At 42.4% G+C, this 12,666-nt stretch overlaps 1 protein-coding gene across 1 annotated transcript; it reads right to left on the bottom strand.

Annotated features, from left to right (window-relative positions):
• Nucleotides 1-367: 367 nt before the first annotated feature.
• Nucleotides 368-12,371, bottom strand: LOC138851654 (uncharacterized). The gene is made up of 2 exons (XM_070080991.1): nt 11,825-12,371; nt 368-639 (listed from the first exon to the last, which is right to left on the bottom strand). The coding sequence occupies exons 1-2, from the start codon at nt 12,324-12,326 to the stop codon at nt 383-385; spliced, it is 759 nt and encodes a 252-aa protein (XP_069937092.1). The 5' UTR covers nt 12,327-12,371; the 3' UTR covers nt 368-382.
• Between the last annotated feature and the right edge of the window lie 295 nt (nt 12,372-12,666).

Genomic DNA, 12,666 nt, shown 5'->3' with positions numbered 1-12,666 from the left:
AACTACCAATCGTTCCCATTACATAACTGCCATCAAATACAATCGCAAACAGGCGATCTTAACAATGTAGAACAAGCCACAATGGGATGGAAACATTTAGCTCTTGATCTTTTGCACTTTCGTGCGTCGTCAGGAGCTATGAAGTGTTGCAAGACAACAACAGATAGGAGGGAAAATTCTCTGAAGCAAGGTAGAAGATATCAATGGCAGCCCACTGAGATTTTGCCTCAGAGAATTTTCCCTCCTACCTGTTGCTGTCTTGCAACACTGCATAGCTCCTGACGACGCACAAGAGCGCGAAAGATCTAGAGCTAAAGATTTCCATCCCTATGTGACTTGTTCTGTATACAACTATCATACAGAATGGGGTACCAAAGCATTGTTAATGTACCAAACATGATAAAAAAAACAGTAAATTGCAGATTATTACCTTAAATCTTCCCTCAATAATGGGAGGTTTGGCGTATGGAATGCCGAGGAAGGTGGTGACATTGAAGATGTGTCGCTGTTGATGTATGGGCTTATTGACTGGTCGGTCGTTGGGTCTTACTCCAGGCTTGTCGTAGAGGTACACATAGAAGCCCTGCACCTTGCCACTGTCTGTGGTTACGAACACATCCGCAAGGGGCAGGTTCTGACCTGTGGTGGGGTGCATTGTTCAAATCTCTAGTAAGGCTGATGCATGCAGGGGATGAGATGAAAAGCTGTAAGCCTTCTCCCTGAAAGCTGGCTGCCTTGGATAAAACGTGTAGCTCATGCTACACGCCAAGGTATTGGTCCAGTGTGGGTAGATTGGTAAAGCACTGCGTACCTTGTCCTAAGGTTCGTAGGTTCGAGTCTCCTTCAGCCAGAGATCAGTGTTTATATATATATATATATATATATATATATATATATATATATATATATATAGATATATATATATATATATATATATATATATATATATATATATATATATATATATATATATATATATATATATATATATATATATATATATATATATATATATATGTCGTGCCGAATAGGCAGAACTTGCGATCTTGGCTTAAATAGCAACGCTCATCTTGCCATATAAGACAAGTGAAATTTTGTGTATGCAATAATTTCGCCAAAATCATTCTGAACCTAACGAAAAAAATTTATTTCACTGTGTTTGTTTAGTATTAAATTATTGTAAACAAATCTAAAATATATTTAGTTGGGTTAGGTTAAAATAAATTGTTCTTGTTATAATAAGGTTAGGTAAGTTTTCTAAGTTCCTTTTGGTGCAAAATTATAAATTTTTACATCAACGTTAACGGAAAAAATATATCTATAAACCTATAAGAGAAAATTTTAGGAAGGACTTAATTTTAAATGAGTTCTTGCTAATTGACCAGTTTTACATATTCGGCACGACATATATATATATATACATATATATATATATATATATATATATATATATATATATATATATATATATATATATATATATATATATATATATATATATATATATATATATATATATATATATATATATATATATATATATATATATATATATATATATATATATATATATATATATATATATATATATATATATATATATATATTGCATGTGCATGGTATAGGAGGTGAGTTACTGAAGGCAGTGAAAAGTTTTTACGAGGATAGTGAGGCCCATGTTAGAGTATGTAGGAGAGAGGGGGATTATTTCCCAGTAAAAGTTGGCCGTAGACAAGGATGTGTGATGTCACCGTGGTTGTACAATATATTTATTGATGGGGTTGTAAGAGGAGTGCGAGGGTCTTGGCAAGAGGTGTTGAGTTAAAAAATAAAGAATCAAAGACAAAGTGGGAGTTGTCACAGTTGCTCTTTGCTGATGACACTGTGCTCTTGGGAGATTCTGAAGAGACGTTTCAGAGGTTCATGGATGAATTTGGTAGGGTATGTAAAAGAAGAAAATTAAAGGTGAATATAGGAAAGTGTAAGGTTGTGAGGATAACAAAAAGATTAGGTGACGAAAGATTGGATATCAGATTGGAGGGAGAGAGTATGGAGGAGGTGAATGTATTCAGATATTTGGGAGTGGACGTGTCAGCAGATGGGTCTATGAAAGATGAGGTGAATCATAGAATTGATGAGGGAAAAAGAGTGAGTGGTGCACTTAGGAGTCTGTGGAGACAAAGAACTTTGTCCTTGGAGGCAAAGAGGGGAATGTATGAGAGTATAGTTTTACCAACGCTCTTATATGGGTGTGAAGCGTGGGTGATGAATGTTGCAGCGAGGAGAAGGCTGGAGGCAGTGGAGATGTCATGTCTGAGGACAATGTGTGGTGTGAATATAATGCAGAGAATTCGTAGTTCGGAAATTAGGAGAAGGTGTGGGATTACCAAAACTATTATCCAGAGGGCTGAGGAAGGGTTGTTGAGGTGGTTCGGACATGTAGAGAAAATGGAACGAAACAGAATGACTTCGAGAGTAAGGCGGGGTAGGGGTCGGCCTAGGAAGGGTTGGAGGGAGGGGGTAAAGGAGGTTTTGTGTGCGAGGGGCTTGGACTTCCACAAGCATGCATGAGCGTATTTGATAGGAGTGAATGGAGACAAATGGTTTTTAATACTTGACGTGCTGTTGGAGTGTGAGCAAAGTAACATTTATGAAGGGGTTCAGGGAAACCGGCAGGCCGGACTTGAGTCCTGGAGATGGGAAGTACAGTGCCTGCACTCTGAAGGAGGGGTGTTAATGTTGCAGTTTAAAAACTGTAGTGTAAAGCACCCTTCTGGCAAGACAGTGATGGAGTGAATGATGGTGAAAGTTTTTCTTTTTCGGGCCACCCTGCCTTGGTGGGAATCGCCCGATGTGTTAATAAACGAGCATTAATGCCACCTCCTTCCCCTCTATCCCCGAAAAAGTGTAGCAAATCAGAAGACAACGAAAAAAAAAGAAAACAATAAGCTGTATTAACTCAACTATTTAATAGGAATACAGCATAAAAAAGTCAATATGGGTATTCTTTAACTGGGACTGGAAACTAAGATTTGACTGTCTCCGAGTGAACATGACTGAACAACACTTATGGGTACACATAACTGATCCATAAGTATGCTGCCAACTATGATTCGTCACGTTGACAAATATGACTGGTCTATACACATGTGCATATAAAAGCATTGATCCCCACATGTGGATACAATAGGATTGATCCCCACATGTGGATACAACAGGACTGATCCCCACATGTGGATACAGCAGGACTGATCCCCACATGTGGATACAGCAGGATTGATCCCCACAGGTGGATACAACAGGATTGATCCCCACAGGTGGATACAACAGGATTGATCCCCACAGGTGGATACAACAGGATTGATCCCCACAGGTGGATACAACAGGATTGATCCCCACAGGTGGATACAACAGGACTGATCCACACGCATATATGGATAGCTGTAGCTACCAATTTATCCATTAAGCATCTTAATGCACAAGTAATAATCAGCTCACAACTCCTTAACATTAACAAAAATATTTACTCTAAAGCATTTTCTCCCCAGATCCAAGATGTCAATCAATATGTTCAGTTACTACTGCAGAAGGAAAAAAAAATAATCAGTAAACGTTGCAAATCATGTCGATTTAATGTTAATAATATATATCACACGATACTTCCTTACAAATACTGTTCAAACTATGGGTTTTCAAATTATTGTGTACGTTTGTACCTTGGTTTGAAATGTGGTCATTATCATTATCATTACAACTGTAATTGTTTGTAAATATTCATTTGTATATACTTATTTGGGCTTGCGGATGGGGGTGAGCTGCAGCTCTTGGTACTGCCTGACGTGTAATAAATGTAATATCTCTTATTACATTCACGAGGATGTGCTAAATCTGTAGGGGTCATGCAGCGCCTGGGTAATGGGAGGCGACTGGGTTTGATCCAGGAAATTTTCCTGATCAAGAGCCCTTCACCAGCCTCATGAAACTCCTTTTTAAGTGACACTACTATGCATACCCTTCCCTTACTTGCATCAACTTCACTGCCTGCAGGACCCTTATAGGCTTAGTGCTTTCCGTGAATATAACAATGCGAGTCTTGTGGGTGAGTCAGTGTGTCCGCTACCTCAGTCTTATCACCCGGAACCATGATAGAGAACAGGTGTTATTACAACACGTGTGGTGGTCGCTCCACTGTTGCCGCCTACAGCACAAGTGCATGAAAGAAGGTTGAGTGGACTTCACATTCCTAAACTTTTCAACAGCCTCCCACCATGCATAAGGGGAATTACCAATAGGCCCCTGACTGCCTTCAAGAGGGAGCTGGACAGATACTGACGGTGCTAAACATAAAAGGTTACTCAACGAACTAAAGAAGCAGAACAGGAATAGCACTAGCACACACAAATGAATACTTCAACATCATTAAAAGTTTTTATAAAAGATAAAGTTTAAGATGTGAGGGTAACAAACTGCGCCTCATAACTTTCCAAAAGTATGTTAATGATTTGACAGTATATAAAACTCAACAAGTAAAAAATTACAGTTATTACAGATTTACGAAACTAACATTATGTTAACTTAGAGAGTTATGTCCACATTGTGAAGTAACCGCTAGGGTCCTAACCCCCCCAAGAGCCAAGTAACACCATGGAGTTGAATTTCTTGAGTCCGCACAGCCGGGTCGCTATACTTTATGCTCTCCAGTCTCGTCCGAGAGGTTATAGGGTTAAATCCACAATAAGCAAACGTTGTGTTAATACCCGTGGTCCTGGACTATTTCCACACCTTACGAGATGAGAAACACTGCCGGAACAAGTGGATGTATAAGTTTTCAAGAGGAAACTCGTCAAGTACCTCAGCCAAATGCTGGATCACCTAGACTACGATACATATGCAAGCCAGCGGGCCGCCAGCACCAACAGCCTGACTGACTAGGCAAGCACCAGAGAAGCTCGGCCTAGGGCCGGGATCAGGAAAACTCTTGAAACCCATCAAAGGTATATTAAAGGACAAAAGAATATGATCAAGGCATACAAAATATTCCAGGGTACAGATAAGGTGGATAAGGATTGGCTACATCGGAAATGAAAAAAAAAAGATACCGGTTTCGGGGGTCAACTCCCCCGCGGCCCGGTCTGAGACCAGGCCACATGGTGGAACAGGGTTTGATCAACCAGGCTGTTAATGCTGGCCACACGTAAACTGACGTAGGAACCAGGTACTGACTGTGCCTGTCCAGCGCCTTCTTGAAGACAGCCAGGGGTCTATAGGTAATCCCCTTATGTATGCTGGGAGGCAGCTGAACAATCTTGGGCCCCTGACACTTATTGTGTTGTCTCTCAGTGTACTCGTGGCGCCCCTGCTTTTCACTGGGGGAATGTTGCATCTCCTGCCAAGTCTTTTGCTTTCATAGGGAGTGATTGTCGTGTGCAAGTTTGGTACCAATTCCTCTAAGATTTTCCAAGTGTATATTATAATGTATCTCTCTCACCTGCGTTCCAGGGAATACAAATCAAGGTACTTCAACCGTTCCCAGTAATTTAGGTGCTTTACCGTACTTGTGTGCCATGAAATTTCTTTGTACACTCTCCAGGTCAGCAGTTTCGCCTGCCTTGAAGGGGGCAGTTAGTGTACAGTACTATTCCAGCCTAGAGAACATATGATTTGAAGAGAATCATCATGGGATTGGCGACCCCAGTTTTAAGGGTTCTCATTATCCATCCTATCATTTTTCTAGCAGATGCGGTAGAAACATTGCTGTGGTCTTTGAAAATGAGATCCTCTGACATTATTACTCCCAGGTCCTTTACATTTCTTTTTCCCTCTATTGCATGGTTATAATTTGTTGTATACCTGGAGTTTACCTGGAGAGAGTTCCGGGGGTCAACGCCCCCGCGGCCCGGTCTGTGATCAGGCCTCCTGGTGGATCAGAGCCCGGTGGCCTGGTGGCTAAAGCTCCCGCTTCACACACGGAGGGCCCGGGTTCGATTAAACATTTCAACACGCTTACACCTGGCTGCACCTAGCAGCAAATAGGTACCTGGGTGTTAGTCGACTGTATGACAAGATTAAGGACCCCAATGGAAACCAGGCTGTTGCTGCTGGCTGCACGCAAACCAACGTACGAGCCACAGCCCGGCTGGTCAGGAACCGACTTTAGGTGCTTGTCCAGTGCCAGCTTGAAGACTGCCAGGGGTCTGTTGGTAATCCCCCTTATGTATGCTGGGAGGCAGTTGAACAGTCTTGGGCCCCTGACACTTATTGTATGGTCTCTTAACGTGCTAGTGACACCCCTGCTTTTCATTGGGGGGATGTTGCATCGTCTGCCAAGTCTTTTGATTTCGTAGTGAGTGATTTTCGTGTGCAAGTTCGGTACTAGTCCCTCTAGGATTTTCCAGGTGTATATAATCATGTATCTCTCCCGCCTGCGTTCCAGGGAATACAGGTTTAGGAACCTCAAGCGCTCCCAGTAATTGAGGTGTTTTATCTCCGTTATGCGCGCCGTGAAGGTTCTCTGTACATTTTCTAGGTCAGCAATTTCACCTGCCTTGAAAGGTGCTGTTAGTGTGCAGCAATATTCCAGCCTAGATAGAACAAGTGACCTGAAGAGTGTCATCATGGGCTTGGCCTCCCTAGTTTTGAAGGTTCTCATTATCCATCCTGTCATTTTTCTAGCAGATGCGATTGATACAATGTTATGGTCCTTGAAGGTGAGATCCTCCGACATGATCACTCCCAGGTCTTTGACGTTGGTGTTTCGCTCTATTTTGTGGCCAGAATTTGTTTTGTACTCTGATGAAGATTTAATTTCCTCGTGTTTACCATATCTGAGTAATTGAAATTTCTCATCGTTGAACTTCATATTGTTTTCTGCAGCCCACTGAAAGATTTGGTTGATGTCCGCCTGGAGCCTTGCAGTGTCTGCAATGGAAGACACTGTCATGCAGATTCGGGTGTCATCTGCAAAGGAAGACACGGTGCTGTGGCTGACATCCTTGTCTATGTCGGATATGAGGATGAGGAACAAGATGGGAGCGAGTACTGTGCCTTGTGGAACAGAGCTTTTCACCGTAGCTGCCTCGGACTTTACTCTGTTGACGACTACTCTCTGTGTTCTGTTAGTGAGGAAATTATAGATCCATCGACCGACTTTTCCTGTTATTCCTTTAGCACACATTTTGTGCGCTATTACGCCATGGTCACACTTGTCGAAGGCTTTTGCAAAGTCTGTATATATTACATCTGCATTCTTTTTGTCTTCTAGTGCATCTAGGACCTTGTCGTAGTGATCCAATAGTTGAGACAGACAGGAGCGACCTGTTCTCAACCCATGTTGCCCTGGGTTGTGTAACTGATGGGTTTCTAGATGGGTGGTCATCTTGCTTCTTAGGACCCTTTCAAAGATTTTTATATGGGATGTTAGTGCTATCGATCTGTAGTTCTTTGCTGTTGCTTTACTGCCCCCTTTGTGGAGTGGGGCTATGTCTGTTGTTTTTAGTATCTGTGGGACGACCCCCGTGTCCATGCTCCCTCTCCATAGGATGGAAAAGGCTCGTGATAGGGGCTTCTTGCAGTTCTTGATGAACACGGAGTTCCATGAGTCTGGCCCTGGAGCAGAGTGCATGGGCATGTCATTTATCGCCTGTTCGAAGTCATTTGGCGTCAGGATAACATCGGATAGGCTTGTGTTAACCAAATTTTGTGGCTCTCATAAAAAATTCATTTTGATCTTCGACTCTCAGTCTGGTTAGCGGCTTGCTAAAAACTGAGTCATATTGGGACTTGAGTAGCTCACTCATTTCCTTGCTGTCATCTGTGTAGGACCCATCTTGTTAAAGTTTTAATTTCCTCAAGTTTTCCATATCTTAGTAGCTGAAATTTCTCTTCATTGAATTTGATATTGTTTTGAGTGGCCCATTTGAAGATTTGGTTCATGTCCGCTTGGAGTCTTGCGGTGTCTTCGATGGAGGACACCGTCATGGCAATTCAGGTGTCATCCGCAAAGGAAGACACGGACCTATGGCTTATATCTCTGTCTATGTCAGATATGAGGGTGAGGAAAAGGATGGGAGCGAGTACCGTGCCTTGTGGAACAGAGCTTTTCACCGTAGCTGCCTCAGACTTTACTCTGTTTATAATTACTCTGTGTTCTATTTGTTAGAAAGTTATGGAGCTATCTACCCGCATTTTGTGCGCTATTACACCGTGGTCGCACTTGTCGAAGGCTTTCGCAAAGTCTGTGTATACTACATCTGCATTTTGTTTATCCTCTATAGCATCCAGGACCTTGTCATAGTGGTCCAGTAGCTGGGATAGACAGGAGCGACCTGCTCTAAACCCGTGTTGCCTTGGGTTGTGTAAGTGGTTGGCAATCTTGCTTCTTAGAACCCTTTCTAAGATATTTATGATATGGGATGTCAGTGCTATCGGACTGTAGTTGTTTGCAACTGCTTTACTGCCACCTTTGTAAAGTGGGGCTATGTCTGTCGTTTTTAGCGAGTGTGAGATGACCCCTGTATCTATGCTCTCTCTCTATAGAATGTTGAAGGCACGTGGCAGAGGCTTCTTGCAGTTCTTGATGAACACGGAGTTCCATGGTCGGATACTGCATAAAAAGATGAGTCATATCAGAAAACATTTCAAAATAAGCAGTACAGCAACTGAGGAATGGCAGGTAATGAAACTTGATCCAAGGGAGAGAAAGGTAGTCAAATTCTTTTGATCAAGAGCTCTTCACCAGCATCAAGGGAAGGGAAACGTAATCATCATTATATATGACAGAGCTATTTCAAACAAGTCAATCGAAGGCTTAAAGACAAAACGAAGATACACAAATAACCCGCACATAAAAGAGAGAAGCTTACGACGACGTTTCGGTCCGACTTGGACCATTGACAAAGTCACACTAACCAGAGGTGGAGCAGGACGGCTATATATAGGCAGGAAGAGGTGGTGGTAGTAGTAGTAGTAGTAGTAGTAGTAGTAGTAGTAGTAGTAGTAGTAGTAGTAGTAGTACAAGAATTGTATATAATACCGACAAGATGAAATTAAGACACATGCACAACACCCGGGCATCCCCATCGTAGACGTTTCGCCATCCAGCCAGCCACTGGATGGCGAAACGTCCACAACAAAGACAACCAGACGCCGCACATGTGTCTTAATTTCTTGTAAAATGCTCCAAACTTCAGAACACCCGTGACTTAACCTGAATCCTCATTTTTTCTTTTTCTTTTTCTTCTTCCCTCTTCACCTTTTCTCTTTCCTTTTCTCCTCTGGGTTGTCTTTCTCTCTCCTGTCTCGTGTTTCTGTTCCTTCTTCATTTATTTCACCACTTCCCCTTTCACGCACCTCTGTGCGCTTGCTCTCCCTCTGTGGGCATCTAGCTCTCTTGCAGTGCTCCCCTTCCTTTGTATTTGACTGGCTCGTCCTCCTTATTTCCCACTTCTACCACTACCACTACTACTACCTCTTCTTCTACTACTACTACTACAACTACTGATGAAATTAAGACACATGTGCGGCGTCTGGTTGTCTTTGTTGTGGACGTTTCGCCATCCAGTGGCTGGCTGGATGGCGAAACGTCTATGATGGGGATGCCCGGGTGTTGTGCATGTGTCTTAATTTCATCTTGTCGGTATTATATACAACTCTTGTACTACTACTACTACTACTACCACCACCACCACCTCTTCCTACCTATATATAGCCGTCCTGCTCCACCTCTGGTTAGTGTGACTTTGTCAATGGTCCAAGTCGGACCGAAACGTAGTCGTAAGCTTCTCTCTTTTATGTGCGGCTTATTTGTGTATCGTTCCAGTCACGGTATTGTGCCTTTTTGAGTGATTTCTGTGTGCAGATTTGGGACCAGTCCCTCTAGGATTTTCCAGGTGTACATTATGATTGACGTATCACTCTCCACTGCGCTTCAGTGAGTACAGGTCGATTCCAAGCATTCCCAGTAATTAAGGTGTTTAACGGAACTTATATGTGTAGTTAAGGTTCTCTGTACATTCTCTTAGATTTGCGATTTCACCTGCCTTGAATGGAGCTGTTAGTATACAGCAGCATTCCTGCTTAGAGAGACCAAGTGATTTAATTAAAAAGGATCATCACTGGCTTGGAATCCTTTGTTTCGAAGATTTTATTATCCATTCTATCATTTTTTCTCGAGGCACTGTTGTGATCCTTGCAGATTAGATCCTCTTACATTAACACGCCCAAGTCCTTCACACTATTCCGCTCTATTGTGTGGTCAGTTTGTAGTATACTCAGTTCTAGCTATTATTTTCTCCAGTTTTCCATAACGGAGTAGTTGAATTTGTTACTGAACATCATATTGCTTTCCGCTGCCTATTGGAAAACTTGGTTTATATCTACTTGGAGATTTACAGTATCCTCAATGGATAACAGTTTCATGTAGATTCTTGTATCATCTGCAAAGGATGATACGGTGCGATGGTTTACATCTCAATGTCTTGATATGAGGATGAGGAACAGGATGGGGGAAGAGTACTGTGCCTTGTGGAACAGAGCTTTAAACTGGCAGCCTCCGACTTAATTCTGTTTAGCACTACTGTGTTCGATTGGTTAGAAAGTTGAAGATCCATCGGCTCATTTTGCCAGTTACCCCTTTAGCATGCATTTTGTCGGCGATACGATGATTGCACTTGTCAAAGGCTTTTGCAAAATCTGTCCACTGTCTTCTTGTGCATCCAAGCCGATATCACTGCGATCCAGTCGACCTGCTTTAAACCCATGCTGCCCTGGATTGTGCAAATGTTGCGAATCAAAGTGATTTGCGATCATGCTTCTTAGAACTCTTTCAAAAAATTTTATAATGTGGGACGTTAGAGATATTGATTTATAATTTTATAGTTCTTAGCTAATGCTTTGCTGCCATCTTTATGGAGTGGGGCTATATCCGTTGTTTTTAGCGACTGGGATTACGCCCGTGTCTATGCTCCCTCTGGGCCTGGGGCTGAGTGCATGGGCATGCTGTCATTGGCTTTTTTAAAGTCCAGTGGAGTTAGTGTTACGTCAGAAATTTGGAATACGCTGACAGGGTTTTGAGGCTTATCCATGAAAAAAAATAATTTGGATTGTCGATCTTTAGACTGATTAACGGCTTGCTCAACACAAGAGTTGTACTGACACTTTGGTATTTCACCCATTTCTTAATCATCTGTGCAAGTTCCATCTTGTCTAAGGGGTTGTGTACTAGTAACGTGGGGGTTGTGTACGTGTACTATAATCCTAGTTATGTGTGGGGGCTATGAAAATCCGCTTTTGAAAAATCTCCCATATTTTTTTTTTTTTTACAAACAACGATGCTATTTATACCCGGTACAAAGTGGTTTGTGTATTTTTTTTTTTTTTTTGGGGGGGGGTATATAAAAAATAATGTATTCAATTTGTGACATGCAGCACATCCTGGTCAATCAACATTTAGTACTGGCGCTCCTGACCAATCACAGCATAGGAAAAAAAAAATGTAAAGGCGCATCATTCTCATAACTACCGGTAGAAGAGTAAGGTTAAATTATATTAGGTTATATTTTTGATAGGGTTTCGTTAGGTTTGGTTACGTTTCATACATGTACATAATACAATGTCCATGACAAAATCAACATAATACCGGACATGGGAATAAATTATGGAAAAGCTTTAAGAGCACAAAATCCCCATAATAGTCTGTGTGGGTGTGCAATAGTTATGCGAGGGTTGTGCACTAGGTATGTGGAGGCAAATGTTGTGTGGGTGCGAGATGAAAGTCAGTTTAAAGCTAGAAACTGGTAGTTAACCTGGTACCCCTAGTGGGTCGTACCTGGCTTCTCAGCAGGTCGCTGTTCCCCTTGTAGGTCAGGCCTCCAGCCGTCTAGGACACCGAACTGGCCATCTTTACGAGAGTCCCACAGGCGTCCGTCATAGCCCGGACGCTCACGACCTCTGGCGTCGTAGCGTCTGTTACCGAGGCGTCCGTCGACATTACCCTCGCCGTAACGGAAAGTAGGCTCCTGGTACTTGTTATCGAAGCCACGGAGTCTCGTAGGGTCGTCGTAGTGGGTGTCGTAACGGCGGTCAGTTCCGTAATACGTGTCACCACTGTTATACTGGGAACGGACAGAGGGTTGGGTGGAGTAGGCAGGGCGCTGGTCACGTCGAGAGTTGTAATAATAATAGTCTTCTCGGTCGTTACGGAACTGACATTCTGTAACTGTCACTACACACAACACCAACACACTCTCCACTACCCTGACAAGTGATATTACAGGTTTTCTGGGGCTGCGTAGAGCTGCCATGTTTCCCGTCACCGGCCCGCTGGACATAACCTCACCTCACACATGGTCAACCACACACTGGCGTCCCAAGATCCATGGTTAATGTGGATGTTTAAAAGCAAGAGGCTGTGTGCGTATGTGTGCATGCTGACTTGCTTGCTTTTTATGTTCACTTTGTACACATCGTTGGAGTCTCAGCCATAACATTCTCTGGTGATAAATACTAATGATATTTTTAATATACAGGCCTGTGTTGAACTGTATTAGCATTACTGATATATCGTTAACATGGACTTAAAAACGATAATAAACTTAAAAATAAGAACATGTTCAATAATTCCGTACCTGCCCGATAGAGGCAGCACTCTGCAGGTAAATAACACAATAA

Source organism: Cherax quadricarinatus, unplaced genomic scaffold (assembly GCF_038502225.1).
Source record: "Cherax quadricarinatus isolate ZL_2023a unplaced genomic scaffold, ASM3850222v1 Contig1417, whole genome shotgun sequence".
Taxonomy (NCBI): Eukaryota; Metazoa; Arthropoda; class Malacostraca; order Decapoda; family Parastacidae; genus Cherax; species Cherax quadricarinatus.
Note: the sequence above shows the minus strand (reverse complement) of the source record. Positions and strands in the feature narration are given on the sequence as shown.

Excerpts from the sequence above, each read along its gene's own strand:
- LOC138851654 (XM_070080991.1), bottom strand. The coding sequence starts at position 12,326 with ATGTCCAGCGGGCCGGTGACGGGAAACATGGCAGCTCTACGCAGCCCC. Across the intron at positions 640-11,824 it reads GCGACCTGCTGAGAAGCCAG|GTCAGAACCTGCCCCTTGCG; the intron begins GTACGACCCACT and ends ACCCCACCACAG.